Source organism: Hyperolius riggenbachi, chromosome 1 (assembly GCF_040937935.1).
Source record: "Hyperolius riggenbachi isolate aHypRig1 chromosome 1, aHypRig1.pri, whole genome shotgun sequence".
In the NCBI taxonomy this organism is placed as follows: domain Eukaryota; kingdom Metazoa; phylum Chordata; class Amphibia; order Anura; family Hyperoliidae; genus Hyperolius; species Hyperolius riggenbachi.
The window spans coordinates 650,668,346-650,686,797 of NC_090646.1; the positions used below are offsets into that span (position 1 = coordinate 650,668,346).

The 18,452-nt window shown below is 44.6% G+C and overlaps 1 protein-coding gene across 4 annotated transcripts in view; it reads left to right on the forward strand.

Annotated features, from left to right (window-relative positions):
- RUSC2 (RUN and SH3 domain containing 2) overlaps positions 1-18,452 on the forward strand; it is a 97,825-nt gene that overhangs the window by 71,592 nt on the left and 7,781 nt on the right. For 3 of the 4 annotated variants that reach the window (XM_068251647.1, XM_068251656.1, XM_068251661.1), the window contains exons 4-11: positions 1,750-1,947; positions 3,881-4,015; positions 4,931-5,007; positions 7,141-7,315; positions 10,057-10,162; positions 10,293-10,339; positions 12,746-13,598; positions 17,850-18,014. In XM_068251647.1, coding sequence (XP_068107748.1) covers positions 1,750-1,947; positions 3,881-4,015; positions 4,931-5,007; positions 7,141-7,315; positions 10,057-10,162; positions 10,293-10,339; positions 12,746-13,598; positions 17,850-18,014 — 1,756 coding nt within the window. The remainder of the gene's footprint in view (positions 1-1,749; positions 1,948-3,880; positions 4,016-4,930; positions 5,008-7,140; positions 7,316-10,056; positions 10,163-10,292; positions 10,340-12,745; positions 13,599-17,849; positions 18,015-18,452) is intronic. The other variant, XM_068251669.1, reaches the window with a different exon arrangement.

Below are 18,452 nucleotides of genomic sequence, written 5' to 3' on the forward strand. Positions count from 1 at the left end.
GCTTCTACTGATGTAAAACACCCAGCATGCATCTTGTTAGGCACCATCTCACAGGCATAACCACATGATCAGGAAACCAGTTGGAGAAGTTTAGTTTTTTTTTACCATAGTAAGGGAATTGACAGCATAAATGCTACCTGGGCTATAACTCGTGTTGCTGCTGTGTACACACATCCAATTTTGATTGGGCAATGATTGTCCAATTTTACCATGTAGTGCGAGAGCTTGCTTACACAATCTCATCATAGTATTCAAAAACTATTGACCCCCAGACTACTTAGAGGTGGTAAAAATTGCATTAAATAGAATATTTTAAATTCATTATTTGTTAAAAAGCCTGAAATGCTCCCACATTAGTAACATGGGCATACATGGGGTGGAGTGATTGCTCTATCAGCGGAAGCTCCACCCCCTGCTTATTCATAGCCTATCAGGAATCATGGCTTCAGACTGGCTGAAGCTCCGCCCTCTGCTTATTCGTAGCCTATCAGGAATCATAGCTTCAGACTGACAGAGAAGGGGAGAAGGATTCAACAGGTATATACTTAAAAAAACATGGCAAAATGTTTTTTAACAAAACTAAAAAAAAAAAATAGACTTTCCCTTTGCAGCCTGTTTGACCATTTTACTAAATTTTAATGGGATTGATTGAAAATCGATGCCACGCTGACCACCGTACATGATGGATCCCCTGGCCGCTGTCACCCCTAAGTGTAAAATGTTGCCTCTCACCCCCTGTTCCCATGTGCAGTGTTTAACATTTGGGGGGTGGCCAGGCCGATTCTGATTTGGGGAATTGGTCTGCGGTGTATGGGTAGCTGGCAGATCTCTCTCTGATCGATTCGATCAGAGAGAGATCTGTCTCATGGATGATCTACCCATACATTGCTGGAGGTATGAACACCTTAAGACTTTTCTCTGATAACAGTGAGTGTATCAAAGTGAGGCCCATTTGTAACAGGTTCTCTTACATGTGGAAGTGTTACTAGTCGCTCAGTGGTACATATAGTAAAAAAAAAAAGGGCACTATGGCGAAAAATTGTAAAATTTAAAATATGTGCCAACATAGACAAATAAAAAGTACGTTTTTTCCAGAGTAAAATGAGCCATAAATTACTTTTCTCCTAGGTTGCTGTCACTTACAGTAAATAATAGAAATCTGTCAGAAGTGACAGGTTTTGGACTAGCCCATCTCTTCATGGGGGATGCTCAGCAAGGCTTTTATTTATTATAAAGATATTCCCTAAAAAGCATTTAAACAATGATTCTGGCCAGCTTCCCTGCTCGCTACACAGTTTTTTGTCAGTTGGACAGAGCAACTGCCATTCACTAAGTGCTTTTGAAAATAAATAAATCCCTGAGAATCCCCCCATGAAGAGATGGACTAGTCGAAACCTGTCACTTTTGTCAGATTTCTATGACCTACTGTAAGGGAGAGCAACATAGGAGAAAAGTAATTTATGGCTCATTTTACTTCCAGTGTGCTGCAGAGATTTCCTAAAACACCAAATACATCAGCCTGTCTCTGTGCCTCTCTTCTGCATTATGCTGTCACCGTTTGTGACCTCTTTGCTGCTTTGCCAGTTCTCATGCCTGATCATACCGTGTGATGTGACTCTTACTAACAGCACAGCCAGGATGACTGCTGCCTGCTTATGCTGCACTCTGCTCTGTCACTAACCTCTCCACCGTCTCTGGTCTTCTCTCCTCTGATTCTGTTTTGCTGCTGCCCGTGCTGGGAACCTGTAGCCAATCACCTGTCCCCGCAAGCGCTGAAGTGGAGGGAGTATAGGCGCAGAAACCCACTGGGCTTGGACCGTGTTAACGGACTGGCTGGATTGGCCGGCAGCCTGGACAGGAGGCAGGAGCCGAAGATGACCAGGAGGAACCATTTCTTCGACTTTCCCACCAGCCTCCACGGCAACCATTTACATTCACGGTTTCATGGTGCGGATTGGGGGCTTGTTATGTGACCATGGAGGGTAGAGGGGGGGTGATTCCAGCTAACTGGAGTCTCTGATTAATTGCTATTCAGGGGCAGTTATTAATGAATAATGAATAGTAATGAACAAAATATATGTGCAGCAATGAGTGAATAACGGTCAAAGGGATATTCCAGCAATGAAGGAGGGGGAAAAAATGAATAAAACCATAACAGTTGCAGAATCAGAGCTGTGTGAGCTCCCTCTGCTGGCAATAAATGAAGTGGGCCTATCAAACCGAATCAGGTAAAAAGGGTGCTGGAGCCCTTATGGAAGAAACGGTGCCGCCATAGTTGCCTATTGTAAAAGCCGGGATTAGTGGCAAACAAGGGCAATTTGGGCGGATGGCAGTGGCCTCTATCTGGCATCTTCCCCATGGCCACAATGTTATCGGGTGCCTCCCAGTGCCAAAATTTTCCTACGCACCTGTACCTTCTTTGCTGCATATCGTGGCTTTCTGACACGGCGGGGGAGGGGGGTGTTACGGTTTAGGAAATGGGGGGGGGGAGGGTAAGGCTAGGCACCATGCTGATCTTGGGGTTAGGCACCAGGGGGGGTCTTAGGTTTAGGCACCGCCAGGGGGTAATCTTAAGTTTAGGGGTTTAGGCACCGCCAGGGGTGGTTTTATGGTTAGGCACCACCTGGGGGGGGTTAGGGTTAGGCACCACCAGGGGGGTCTTAAGGTTAGGCATCAGTAAAGGGAGGGTTGTGTGTGAGAGTAAGGTTAGGTTTCGTTATAGTAAAATATCAGTACATTTTACAGATATTTTACTTTTGAAATCCAACAGTAGAACCCCCTGCGCCCTTTTTTCTAGGCTCCATTATTACATGTACGCCTATCAAACACTTGGCACATGCCAGGTACACTTTCCAGAACCTAAAGCAAGGCTGCAGGGGCGTTCAGTAGTGCCAAGGTAACCTCCATTTCCTTCTGTTCTGGATTCTAGGTGACCAACATTCTGTAACTGCAACCCAATGTGCCAATACTATTCTAGCTACACACTATCACAAAGACATGCCTCATCAGGCTTACAAGCTAAGAGGTGAGGGAACACAGGATACAGTAAGAAGGGGAGAGGACCTGCCCCATCAGGCATGAGGTTAAGGGACACCCAAATCAATAGGAGGGGAAGAGGTGGATCAGGTTGATTGGGTGCCCACTGCGGCAGATGTCTCATAGACGCCAATGACAATAGTGAGTTTGAAGGCAGTCAAGACACTGGCTGCTGGAATGGCTGGATGAGTCTTGCCGAAGCAGGCAAGCTGGACTGTAGAAGTAAGAGTGGAGTGAAGACGTGACCTAAGAGCAGGGTGTTAGTCTAGGTTCAGACTAGATGGTGAATTGTACTGATTTTAGGAACGCACCACAACGGACATTTTGACGGATCCTATGCTAACTCCAGGATCGGCCAGAATACAAAGTCCCGTCCTGTATGACTTTTCCAGACACCGGACGGAAGTTGGACATGACATAGACAGCACGCTATTCATGACATATCTGTTACAATGGATACTCGTAAGGATGGAGGCGCCCAAGTGTAAACATAAACTTCTGATAGTTAAAATAATAATGAGAGATAATCTCTCATTTTTCCTGATGACAAAAACACCAGAAGTACTGGGAAAGTATTTATCCAAAACACAAAACAGACAACGCGTTTCACGGGTACTAGGCCGCTTCCTCAGGTCAATACACAGTGCCTTGCAGCAAGGTGAATAGGATATGGGCACCTTTGATCTGTTACAATAGACACCAACGGACACATGAGTGTGATGGGACAGGCACAGCAGATCGTACATCGGATGCACTATGGCTGTCCGCAACACGGCTTATAGAATTTGGTTTATTCTGCGCTTCCGTTTCATTTACAGAATCATATTTCTCTCTTTTCTCCCAGGCAAGTCCTCCGCTCTCAGCTCCAGTGACTTCTTCCCGGATTATTTCTCTGTGACGGAGCGCCCCCCGGCGGAGTTCTGTCTGTCTCCCGATGGAAGCGCCGAGTCTGTGTCTATAGACCTCCTGCAGAAGAGAGGTGAGCTGTACCCTGATGGTGCATGAAAGAGGACCTGTAACATAATGTTTTTTTTATCCCATGGCCTGAAAGGGAATCTGAAGTGAGAGGAATATGGATGCTGCCATGTTTATTTCCTTACAAACAATGCCAGTTGCCGGTCTGTCATGCTGAGCTCGTTGGCTTTAGTTGTTGGAGTCACACCTGCAGCAAGCATGCAGCCGGTGGAGTCACCCCAGAGTAACAGCATCTGATTCTCACTTCAGTTTATAATGATTTTCAGACAGTTTAAGAATCCTCTGAATATGAAGTTTAAAGAGAAACTCCAACCAAGAATTGAACTTTATCCCAATCAGTAGCTCATACCCCCTTTTACATGAGAAATACAATGATTTTCACAAACAGACCATCAGGGGGCGCTGTGTGACTAATTTTGTGCTTAAACCCCTCCCACAAGAGGCTCTGAATACCGCGGTACTCCTGGCAAACTGCCACAATGTAACAATGTTCACAGACAGGAAATGGCTGTTTAAAGCTGTCTGTAACAGCCAGAGCAGCTAGAAACAGCTACATAACTTGCCCACAGTAACAATGTCACCATGTAATACATGTCAGAATGTGAATCTGGGAGAGGAAAGATTTTACAATGAGCAAACACTGACTAAATCATTTATACATAATTATTGTAAAAATGAAGCACTTTTTTTTTATTAAATTATTTTCACTGGAGTTCCTCTTTAATATCATACACTGTTTCCCTTCCTTCAACGTGCCTCAGGGCTGCTTTGAGCACATTAGTACTTTCCTAACATTTGGAGTGGTCACCAGTTCACGTCAGTGTTGTGTTAGTCATACTAGTCAGTCCTCCGCTGCACGTGATTGGCTGATTCCTAGTAAGCTCGGCATTTGCTGATGCTCGTTGTTTTGCCTCTGCAGGGCTGGTGAAAGCTGTGAATATCGCAGTGGATCTGATTGTGGCTCACTTTGGAACAAGTCGAGACCCCGGAGTAAAGGTAACGCCAGATAGCCTCACAGTTTAAACTAAAACGCAGCTTTTTAACCATTTCCAGACCCTTGCTATGTATACAGTACATACGCCCCTGAAAACTTCAGGATCAGGTGTGTGTATACGCATTTCTATTCCCCTGAGAACTGATGTGTGATTGGGAACATGTGTTCCCATAGCCGATCAAAGTGCCTGTGAATGAATGATCCCCAGCATCAACGAGAAGCCAGTGATGATCATTCATGAAGTGAGAGTAAAAGCGCACACACTCACTTCCTGTGTATTGTTCTAAATACACAGGATAAAGTGTGGGGACATCTAATAGACAACAAGTAAAATTAAAGTAAAAATACATAATAAATAAATAAATAAATATATAGTCCTTAACCTCTTCTGTGCCTCCCATTGCCCCACAGTTACCAAAATAAAACAGTGTTAGAAAAAAAAAAAAGGCAGTGACAGCATTTAAAAAATAATCATAAACAGTTACTTTAGGGCTTTTTTTTATATGTATGCTTTTGCAAATAAGGACTTGTAATTATTATTAATTATTGATATAGTATACACAAACGTAAAAATACAACTTTATTTCCAAATAAAACATTGTCACTATACATTGTACTAGGGATATAATTTAAATGTTGCAATAACCAGGACAAACGAGCAAATAATAGATACAATTTGTAGATTTTTATCTACAGTAGCACTTTTTTTTAAAACTATGATGGCTGGAAACTAAGAAATAATGACTTTTTAAAAAAAAATCTTATTCCCTTTAAAATACATACAAAATAAAATAATTCTTAGCAAAAAGTACACCCAAAGAAAGATTATCCCGCAAAAACACAAGAGGTAGATCATTTAGGTGGGATAAGTAGCGATAAAGGTATTGGTGAATTAATGGGAGGAGTGTGATCTGTGAAAATTGCTCTAGTTTCTAACAGGAAATAACCTGTGATACGCATTAACCTTAAACCTCCCACCTAATGCCTAACCTCCCCCACCCCACAAAATGCCTAATCTTAACCCTCCCCAAACGAATGCCTGAACCTAACCCCTCCCCCTCACCTGGAGGTGCCTAAACTTACTCCCCCCCCCCATTTTAATTTCTATCCTTGACCCCCTCTGGAGGTTCCTAACCTTAACCATGCCACCTAATGCCTAACCCTAATCCCCCCGGAGGTGCCTAACCTTAACTCCCCACTCCCCACCTAATGCCAGAGACAGAGCACACAATCCTATCATAGGTTTTGGACTGGTCCATCTCCTCATGGGGGATTCTTAAGGTTTTCTTTGTTTTCAAAAGCATTTCCTGAACAGCAGTTTAACTGACAAAATACTAATATACCATCCAGCCTCCCTACCCATTTGCACACTATTTTGTCAGACTTAATATCCTTTTGAACATTTTCAATAAAACTTTGAAACTAACTAAACTGTGGTGGAAAACCGTCTTTTGTTACGTCTGAGTATGGCAACCGCCATGATCAGATGCAGCTACATGGGGGGGGGGGGGGAGGGAGGGCTGCCTGTCCGCCGCCATGCCGAGCGCTAACAAGTGCCCATCCAGTAGACGGTAATTTACCGATTGTCAGCTGCTCGTGGATAAGAGCCCTAATAAATTCTTCAATTCCTTCAATTCCGGTACACTATACTCACCTGATCCGGCAAATGTAAACTCGTGACTCGCTAGAATTGCGATGAAGTGATTGTACAATGTGTGAGCATCTTTTAAATAATCTACCCAGAGTGTAAACATCTGACTTCATCCATACATTGTAATGTGATCTAGAATCAAGGCTGTATTTATACCCCCCGGTCAACTTTCTTGTTGATCCCTTCCATGTGCAGCCCCCTCACCCATGTATAATGTGTATGGCCTTTGTTGCTTTCCCAGAAATTCATCTCTGTCCAGAAGGGAGTTGGACTCTTTTGCTGCCAGATATTAGTCAATCTCTTTAAAAATATCTGTCCACATCTGCTGGATCTCTTCTATTCACCATTGATGTCTGCTGTTATTTCTGCTGTAGTAAATTAATCCCTGAGACGACTTTGTGGGACATTGCTAACTTTACCTCTTGTCTCCAGTTTATGTCTAAGTAAGAATTATTATAATATTTTCTCATGTTACTTTAATCAGGCCAAGTTGGGGAACAGCTCCGTCAGCCCGAACATTGGACATCTGATACTGAAGTACCTGTGCCCGGCCATAAAGGAAATCCTAAGCGACGGGCTGAAGCCCTGGGTGCTGGACGTGATTATTGGACAGAGGAGGAACGTTCCGTGGACGGTGGTGGAGGCTTCTACACAGCTGGGTAATGCCACACCTTACACAGTGCCACACCCAATGTTATTAATAAACCGTGCAATGCCCTTACTGCTTGACGTGTGAGGGGATGTGGCTAGGCTGCCACTCAAAAGCAAAAATTAACATATTCATCGACTCTAAACAATTATTTTTTTTGTTGTAAATGACTACTGGTGGGTGGAAGCATATTGACATATCTTCAATAATAATTAAAGCAATACTGAAGCGAGCTGAAATAAAGTGAGTGAGATACTTACCTATGGAGAGGGAAGGTTCTGGATCCTATGGAGCAGGGGTGTTGAACTCAAATACAAAGTGGGCCGAAGTTGAACGCTGGGACTTAGTCGTGGGCTAACCTCAATGTCTACTGGCCGCCTTCCTCCCTTATAAAGTTTCCAGGTGTCTGATGGCCCCCTATAACCCCTATACATTTCCCTGGTGTCTAGTGGTCATACCTCCCCTATACAGTTCCCTTGTGTTTAGAGCTTTCCTCCTACCTCCTTCATATGGCTTCCCTGGTGATCTAGGGCTTCACCTCCAATATAGCTTTCCTGGTGGCCGTTTTTGGCTCGCTCGGCCAAAAAGGTTCCTTACTCCTGCTATCAAGCCTTCCCGATCGTCTCTCCACCCCTTGTTCTACTGTTTCCCCTGCTGAATTTCTGCAACTTTGGTGCTTCTCAGCAGGCTTCAGAAATACTCACATGCCTGAGTGGCTCTGAAGACAAGCACTAGGTACTGCATACATGTGAGCCTGGAGTCGCATGTGTGCGTTATGCATCCACTCGTCTTCAGAAGGACTCAGGGACATGAGTACTTCCGAGGCTGCCCGAGAGAGGGCCGAAGAGGTATTTGACCAAGCTGGTTCAAGAACTTCACCGGGACCTGTCGCTTGAATTACGGGATGGAGAAAAAACTAGGATCCAGACAATGGGATTCCCTCTCCATAGGTGAGTAAGCATTTTTTTTTTTTTTTGCTGGATTCAGTATTGCTTTAAGTCTGGACAGGCCTTTAACCTTTAAGGCCCTTACACACACATGACAAATGTCACCTGTCCGGGATCGGGACCCGATCTTCTGGGCAGGGTCATTTAAGGGGCCCTGGTGCAAACTTAAGCGGTGGTGGGGGGGGGGGGTCCCTAATGCCCCCTATGGTCATTAGCCACTGCTCCCTGAGGCCCCTTTACCTGTTACAGCATTAATCACTTACTGGCTGTCCTGGCGGGCGGCGCTGCACCGTCTGTGCACTCTTCAGCCATGCTGTCTGCCAGAAAGAGACACACCAAGTGTATATATATATATATATATATATATATATATATATATATATACATATATAGCCACACACACAAGAACTCACACACACACACACACGTCTGTGTGTATATATACATATACATATATATATATATATATATATATATATATATATATATATACACCCACACACACACACACCCAGCCGCAGCTTAGCTCTCTCTCCTTCCCTTTTTTTCAGCAAGGCTTGGTGTACAGAGGCGCCAGAGTAGAATAAAAATGTTTAAAAACCGTCTAAAAGAGGGGGATGTTCAGGTGGACTTACCTCCCTCAAAAATATAGAACTCAATTGAGTCACAATATATCAATACAAAAAAACGTTTTATTTAACTCCACTTAGTGCAACGCGTTTCGCAGGTGTGGTCCTGCTTCATCAGGCAAACAGGAGTATAACTCAATGGGTCTAGATGCAGAAGTGAGCGCCTCTGTCAGAGGCAGAGGCGCTCACTTCTGCATCTAGACCCATTGAGTTATACTCCTGTTTGCCTGATGAAGCAGGACCACACCTGCGAAACGCGTTGCACTAAGTGGAGTTAAATAAAACGTTTTTTTGTATTGATATATTGTGACTCAATTGAGTTCTATATTTTTGAGGGAGGTAAGTCCACCTGAACATCCCCCTCTTTTAGACGGTTTTTAAACATTTTTATTCTACTCTGGCGCCTCTGTACACCAAGCCTTGCTGAAATCTTGATTCCACCCTCGGTGGAGGGGTGCTACCCCGTTTCCTATCTACAGAGAGCGACATCTTAATAACCTGAGTGGGGTCAGGTTCTAATACTCCCCACCTGCATTTGAAGTGGTTGCCTATGGGTAACCCATGTTTGTGAGTATATCTTAATATTTTGCTTTAAACCACAACCAACTTAACAATACTACACCATATTGGGCTCTCGATTTCTCTTTGTTCTTCCAAGCACTCTCTCCTTCCCTGGCTGTCCTACACAGGCTGGCTGTAATCGTCCTGGCAAAAGGAGGGGTGCAGCTACATGCTGCATCCGTGTGCTCCTCCACTCCCTATCTACTAAATGTAGAAATATCTACATTGTCAATTTCATGCTTTTGTGGCTTCCAGCCCAGTTACTGTCCCTCTATTTATTTCAGTCTCCTCACCACATCAGGCTGCAAGCAGAGTTAGGCTAAACTGGTAACTTACCTAATGCATCAGTACACTTTTAAACATCTCTGTCTAGCAGAAAGTTTTTGGCATACGGGAGATAACCAGACCTCCCAAAGAAAACCCACTGAAACATGAAAGAACACACAAACTACCTCCAGATAGTGTTCTGGCCAGAATATGAACCTGCAACTCCAGGGCTGCAAGGCGGGAGTACTGACCACTTGGTCACCATTTTTTATCTCATTTTTTTAAATGTGAAAGTCAACTGGACCCAAGCTTGAGCACCCCATTAAACCTTGTGTTTATTTTCCCAGGTCCTTCTACTAAATTGCTGCACACATTGTGCCAGAAGGTCAACCAGTATTCCGAGCTGTCCAATCACAGCCTGCGCTTCAACGCCTTCATCTTCGGCCTCCTCAAGTAGGTCTTCTAAATGTCCTCCATAGATTAATAGTTTCAAATTCTGTTTAAAAACTAAGTGTATGGTCTGCTGAAAATGTTCCCGGGATTATGTAGTTGACTGAATTTTGCCCTTCTTCCCGATTTCTAGCATCCGGTCAGTTGAGTTTTGGTTCAACCATCTCCATACCCGAGAAGGTAAATATTTTACATTGGCTAGTATTACTTACAGAACTAGTATTACTCACTAGAATGTTCTAGGTAAAAATATATTTACATAGAAATTTCTGTAGAGTTACAAATGAATGAAACCTTCCGCTTCCCCTTTATATTCCTTCTTGGACTTTCTATGTCTCCTTATCTTCCTTCTCTTCCCTCCTCGTATTACCTCTCTCTATCCCTCCATGCATCCTTATGTTCCTTTATTCTCTCCTTCTTTCCACCCATCTTTACTTCCATGTTCACTTTCAGTCTCTCCTACACTACTTGTTCCTTCCCTCCTTCCTTTCTCCAGCTTTCCTGCTTCCCTCTTACCCTTCCTTCCTTCTTTCCTTCATCTTCCCTCCAATCCTTCCTTCTTTCTTTCCTTCCTTCCTTCCTCCACCTTCCCTCTTACTATTCCTTTCTTCCTTCCTCCAACTTTTCCTTCTTACCCTTCTTTCCTTCCTTCCACCACCACCTTCCCTCTTACTCTTCCTCTATTACTTCCACCACCTTCCTTCTTACCCTTCCTTCCTCCACCTTCCATCTTATTCATCCCATCCTCCCTTCCTTCCACCACCTTCTTTCTTACCCTTCCTTCCTCTACCTTCCATCTTATTCATCCCATCCTCCCCTCCTTCCACCACCTTCCCTCTTATCCTTCCTCCCTTCTACCATCTTCCCTATTGCCCCTCCTTCCACCACCTTTCCTCTTAACCTTCATTTCTCCACCTTCCCTCTAATTCTTCCTCCCTCCCATCTTCCATCTACACCTTTCATCTTACTTTTCCCTCCTTCCTTTTTCCACCTACCCTCTTACCCTTCCTTCTACCATCTTCCCTCTTACCCTTCCTTCTTCCACCTACCCTCTTACCCTTCCTTCTACCATCTTCCCTCTTACCCTTCCTTCTTCCACCTACCCCCTTACCCTTCCTTCTACCATCTTCCCTCTTACCCTTCCTTCTTCCACCTACCCTCTTACCCTTCCTTCTACCATCTTCCCTCTTACCCTTCCTTCTTCCACCTACCCTCTTACCCTTCCTTCTACCATCTTCCCTCTTACCCTTCCTTCTTCCACCTACCCTCTTACCCTTCCTTCTACCATCTTCCCTCTTACCCTTCCTTCTTCCACCTACCCTCTTACCCTTCCTTCTACCATCTTCCCTCTTACCCTTCCTTCTTCCACCTACCCTCTTACCCTTCCTTCTACCATCTTCCCTCTTACCCTTCCTTCTTCCACCTACCCTCTTACCCTTCCTTCTACCATCTTCCCTCTTACCCTTCCTTCTTCCACCTACCCTCTTACCCTTCCTTCTACCATCTTCCCTCTTACCCTTCCTTCTTCCACCTACCCTCTTACCCTTCGTTCTACCATCTTCCCTCTTACCCTTCCTTCTTCCACCTACCCCCTTACCCTTCCTTCTACCATCTTCCCTCTTACCCTTCCTTCTTCCACCTACCCTCTTACCCTTCCTTCTACCATCTTCCCTCTTACCCTTCCTTCTTCCACCTACCCTCTTACCCTTCCTTCTACCATCTTCCCTCTTACCCTTCCTTCTTCCACCTACCCCCTTACCCTTCCTTCTACCATCTTCCCTCTTACCCTTCCTTCTTCCACCTACACCCTTACCCTTCCTTCTACCATCTTCCCTCTTACCCTTCCTTCTTCCACCTACCCTCTTACCCTTCCTCCTACCATCTTCCCTCTTACCCTTCCTTCTTCCACCTACCCTCTTACCCTTCCTTCTACCATCTTCCCTCTTACCCTTCCTTCTTCCACCTACCCTCTTACCCTTCCTTCTACCATCTTCCCTCTTACCCTTCCTTCTTCCACCTACCCTCTTACCCTTCCTTCTACCATCTTCCCTCTTACCCTTCCTTCTTCCACCTACCCCCTTACCCTTCCTTCTACCATCTTCCCTCTTACCCTTCCTTCTTCCACCTACCCTCTTACCCTTCCTTCTACCATCTTCCCTCTTACCCTTCCTTCTTCCACCTACACCCTTACCCTTCCTTCTACCATCTTCCCTCTTACCCTTCCTTCTTCCACCTACCCTCTTACCCTTCCTCCTACCATCTTCCCTCTTACCCTTCCTTCTTCCACCTACCCTCTTACCCTTCCTTCTACCATCTTCCCTCTTACCCTTCCTTCTTCCACCTACCCTCTTACCCTTCCTTCTACCATCTTCCCTCTTACCCTTCCTTCTTCCACCTACCCTCTTACCCTTCCTTCTACCATCTTCCCTCTTACCCTTCCTTCTTCCACCTACCCTCTTACCCTTCCTTCTACCATCTTCCCTCTTACCCTTCCTTCTTCCTCCTACCCTCTTACCCTTCCTTACTTCACAATTAAACTTACAGACTCTTATATCTTAACCTCATAGTCTATGTCTTTCTTTGCAGACATTATCTGGGCTCACTATGATCCAGTTGGCTTCTTGTCTGTATCGCATGGTGTTTGCCAACCACTGTTCGAGGAGCTCTTGCTTCTCCTGCAGCCTCTTTCTCTTCTACCTTTTGACCTGGACCTCCTGTTTGAGCACCACCTGGTCCAGATGAGCCGTGAGCAGCAGCATAAGAAGGAGATGCTCCGAGTGAAGCAGGACCTTCTGCAGTCCATTCACTCCACCATACAGCTGATGAGAAGCCGTGATGAAGACGAGCAGGGAAGCCAAGGGAGTAATAGTCTTGAGAAGATGCCATCTGAATCCTCTGATACTGAGAGGCCCACAGGAGAAGGAGCTGCCACCGTGGAGGTTGCTGAGGAGGAAAAGAAAGACAACACTCTGGAGATAAAAAGAGACAAACAAGCTGGCTGGTGGTACCAGCTTATGCAGAGCTCCCAGGTATATATCGAGAACTCCTCTGATACTGCCAGGTTCACACGTCAAGATAGGCGCAGACCAGGGAGTGGTGGCACGCCTAAAAAAGTACCACCGCCTAGAGAGGGAGTTGTGGAAGGTGCAGAGGCCTGTCCCAGTGTGGAATGCATGACAGTAGACAAGCCATTAAAGAAAGACACCGCAGAAGACATTCGAAAGGAAGAGAAAAAGTCCTGGATGGGCAGTCCTCCTGAGTGTGTGCTTAATGAACTTAAACGTGGCCAAGAGAAGGAGAATGGAAATGTACAAAAGGACTCACAGCCCGGCGGACACGAGTCAACAAATGAGAACACACAGAGCAGCCCTGCTAGGAAATGGGGACACTTGTTTGGATCCAGGAAACCCTTAAGTGAAGCCAAGCAGCAGGCAAACAGGTAACATTGACGTGCTGTACCTCATGTCTCAGTTCAAGGATCTGTGTTTCCAAATGCATTCACTAGCGATGTACAGTGTAGTATATATTAATATGCATTTTAACCACCTCAGCTTTCAGTGTATTTTCACCTTATGCATCTGAGCAATTTTCACATTTCAGCGCTCCTCCCATTCATTTGCCAAAAATTTACCTCTACTTATCACAACAAAATGATCTGTATCTTGTTTTTTTCCGCCACCAATTAGGCTTTCTTTGGGTGGTATCTTTTGCTAAGAATTATTTTTTATTAAGAAAAAAACTGAAAAAAATTCATTATTTCTCAGTTTTTGGCCATTGTAGTTTTAAAATGATACACGCTACCATAATTAAAACCCACGTATTTTATTTGCCCAATTGTCCTGGTTATTGCACCTTTAAATGATGTTCCTATCACAACGTATGACGCAAATATTTTATTTGGAAATAAAGGTGCATTTTTTCATTTTTGCATCCGGCACTAATTACAAGCCCATAATAATAATAATAATAATTAAAAAAAATAACAGTAATATACCCTCTTGACATACATATTAAAAAGTTCAGTTCCTTAGGTAATTTATGTTTTTTATTATTATTGTCATTTTTTTAATGCAAAAGTTTTATTTGGGTATTTATGGGACAGTGTGGGAGGAAAGGGGTTAATTTTAAATTATGTGTAGGTCTCTTTATTAAAATAAATGGATGTAAGTGTAATTGGCCACAAGATGTCCTCAGTCAGACTTCCTGCTCCTGCTTTTAGTACGCGAACAGGAACTAATGTGTGTAAGTATAACTTAGAGTGTTTACAAATGACCGCTGGCATCTCATTGATGCCGCGATCATTGACACAGGGACCTAGGACAATGAATGAGAACTGTCCAGAGCCCCTCCCACCCCACCCCTGCACGTGCCTGTACTGTGCTATAACCATTAAGTGGTTAAATAGGGGCAGGTGCTAAAGGGATGTGGTCAAATTAAGGTGGCCACTTTCCTTTAGCACCTGCTAAAGGCACAGCTTTGTTTGTTTGTGATTAGTGGCAATGTATTTTATATTGCAAAACTATACTTACGGTTATACTTTTACGTCAGAACATCAGCAGCAATGAGCCAGTTGTCTTGCACCTAAAGCCACATTTAGATGCTAGATCGTAAGCCAGTCAAAACATTTGATTGGGGCCGCATCCAAAGTTTTGCAGGGGGGCCCAGTGATTTCTAGTTGTGCCCCTGGTGGTGCGTGATATCTCTGCATGTTTTTCTTCAGTAAAGAGTTCTAACTTGTTATAATGGGTGCCTATCTGAGTGTACAGACCACTCTGCTCCAGCAGTCTAATCGTTTAGGAAGGCTGGGTACACACAATGCAATTTCTTGTCCAATCAACGGGTATTCTGCCAAAAAGTTGCATCATGTGTACATGCCCAAACTTCTACCGATCGATAACGGGATCAATTTTCCAATCATCACTTCCCAAAATCGATCCCGTTACCGATATGGAGCAGATGGACATGCCGGAAATAATTGATTCGATCCCGTAGATGGGACTGGAAGTTGTAACGTGTACCCAGCAATGTATTATGTACGATACAGATGACTATACAGAGACTGTGAAATGAAAGTCAAATTGTTCAGCTAGCCTTTTGAAATGTTTTCTGACTGGTGCTCCACCTGGTGGTGAAACAGGGAAATATATAATAAAAGGTTACAGTATGTACGCTTTCAAGAGCTTCAAGGCGTTTATATGCACGGTCTCAGAGGGTCTCTCAATTTCCTCCAATATTGTCTCTATTATTATTTAGCACTTACACATTTGTAGAACATTTAACAAACCGAGTCCTTATCACATGTGGCAGCACGGTGGCGTAGTGGTTAGCTCTCTCGCCTTGCAGCGCTGGGTCCCCGGTTCGAATCCCAGCCAGGGCACTATCTGCAAAGAGTTTGTATGTTCTCTCCGTGTCTGCGTGGGTTTCCTCCGGGCACTCCGGTTTCCTTCCACATTCCAAAAACATACAGATAAGTTAATTGGCTCCCTCTAAAACAAAAATTGGCCGTAGACTACAGTACTTACACTACATAATATAGACATATGGCAATGGTAGGGATTAAATTGTGAGCTCCTTTGAGGGACAGTTAGTGACAAGATATATATATACACTGTACAGCGCTGCGTAATATGTTGGCGCTATATAAGTACTAAATAATAATAATAATAATTCCTTCCTTATGGCACTTTCATGTAGCAGTGTTACTGGCCTGTCAGTCAAATTTGAATTTAGTTCTCTGATTACCATTCAGCTTGTTTGAGGCTCACACAGCAATGATCAGTGACACTCCCCTAATCTTTCTCTGGGAGGAGTATGCAAATTGCAGTCAGTGCTGCCTGGATGTGGGTGGAGTTTGTCTAAGAAGCAGCTCAGTTTAATAAAATGAAGCACTTTAACCAATTCTGGACGTTGGTAATTGAAAGCTATGCCCTGTTTGGACCTGCTATCCTTACCAGGGTGTAGATTTCAATTACTGCACCGCACACTCCCACTGATACCGCCGATCGCGCCGCTCTCCCGCCACTGCTACCTATTCGCTCTGTCGTAGGTATGACAGCAGAGCTCTGTGAGATGGTCAGGAGCTGTTTTCATTGGCTCCTGACCCTGTAACCACAGAAAGCCAATCACAGCCGCGCTCTCTTCTCCTGGCGCTCTCATTTGATGAATGTCCCAGATCCCGCTCATCCTCTGCCTCTAATACTTTTAGCCATAGACCCTGAACAAGCATGCAGCAGATCAGGTGCTTCTGACATTATTATCAGATCTGACAAGATTAGCTGCATGCTTGTTTCTGGTGTGATTCAGCCACTACTGCAGCCAAATAGATTGGCAGTAGAGCCAGGCAACTGGTATTATTTAAAAAGAAATAAATATGGCAGCCTCCACATACCTCTCACTACAGTTGTCCTTTAAAGGATACCCGTGGTGACATGTGACATAAGATAGACATGTGTATGTACAGTGCCTAGCACACAAATAACTATGCTGTGTTCCTTTTTTTCTTTCTCTGCCTGAAAGAGTTAAATATCAGGTATGTAAGTCTCAGTTCCTGTCCAGGACTGGGTCAGACTACAGTGTGACCCTCACTGATAATAAATTACAACGATAAAACTCTTTCCTAGCAGAAAATGGCTTCCGAGAGCAGGAAATAGATGTAAAGAATCTATAATAGTTCATAGATTTTAGCTCTGGCATACTTCAATGAATGTGTCATTGAGCAAAAACAATAAAAGAGGAAACACTTAAAAAGTAGATTTAAATATAAAATAAAGCTGTGGAATATCTTAAAGAAAACCCTAGGTGGGTTTCTGACATAAATATTATGACACAGAGGCAATGCCCAGCCTCTGTGTCCTTATAGTGCGTCCCCAAGCCCCTCCCCCCCCCCCCCCGCTCTGCTGTCCACCAACGTAAAAACCGCCACGTTAGCGACATGCAGATTGTCGCTAGCTGGCTGTTAACATTGTAGCTGTCATTTACCACCACTCCCCCGCCTCCTGCATATCGCCACTCCCCGCCTGCGTCCCTTCCCTCCCCACCTCTGTAAGCTTCCTCCAATCGGCTTACAGAGGTGGGGAGGGGAGGGACGCAGGCGGGGAGTGGTGATATGCAGGAGGCGGGGGAGTGGTGGTAAATGACAGCTACAATGTTAACAGCCAGCCAGCGACAATCTGTGTGTCGCTAGCGTGGCGGTTTTTATATTGGGGACAGCAGAGTGCGGGGGGGGGGGGGGGCTGGGGGCGCACTATAAGGACACAGAGGCTGGGCATTGTATGCCAAATGTGCCTCTGTGTCCTAATATTCATGTCAGAAACCTACCTCGGGTTCTCTTTAAAAAGTCATTTTTAAGAGAAGGAGGATAGATACAATTGTTTATTTCATTCGTTTATTTTCACTCGGGTGTCTTTTAAGGACAACATCCACCGCGTTCTTTTGCTTTCCATGTTTTGTTGGAATTCTGCTTATTCATGTGTCTGATGACCTCTGGTTGCTCCCACCGCTGGGATGTCTAAACCGCTAAAGTCTCTACCTAAGTGCCTCATTTTTTATTACTAGAGGACTGCTTTCTAGCTGGCATATATTCTGTGGCGCTCTTGTAGCAGGAGGCTCTGCAGCTGCTTCTACGCTCTCATCTTGCAGCGGTGTAAATGTTTTATGAGTCCTGATGCTGATTGTCTGCTCTGCCATGCAGGATGCCCTCGGGGTGGCTGAGTCTGGACAAGTCCGTGTTCCAGATGATGGCACAGACGGTCAGCGCCGGAATCTGGGGGGACACAACGGCTGAGAAGGAACCCTCCTCCGGAGCCTCTGAGGCTGGAGCTGCCTCTGTCTCTCCATCCTCCTCGCAGAATACTCGGTAAGTAGCCAAACGCAACCTCAGGAAGTCCCAGCTCTCAGCAGGAATCTTCTATGCATCCAAATATTCAGCAGCAGCTTCACAGATGGGGAATCGATTTCATGCTGAAATCGATTCACAATCTGTTTGCAGTAAAGGCAGCCATACGATCACTCTCTGATCAGATTCGATCAGAGAGGGATCTATCTGTTGATCGATCTGATGGCAAATCGACCAGTGTATGGCCACCTTATGCTGGGTACACACGATGAGATTTCCCGTTCGATTCCCGGATCGATTCGATTAAATCAAACATGTTCGATTGGATTTCGATCGATTTTTTCATGATAGGTATGCAAAATCGACGGAAAAAACGATCGAAATCCAATCGAACATGTTTGATTTAATCGAATCGATCCGGGAATCGAACGGGAAATCTCATCGTGTGTACCCAGCATT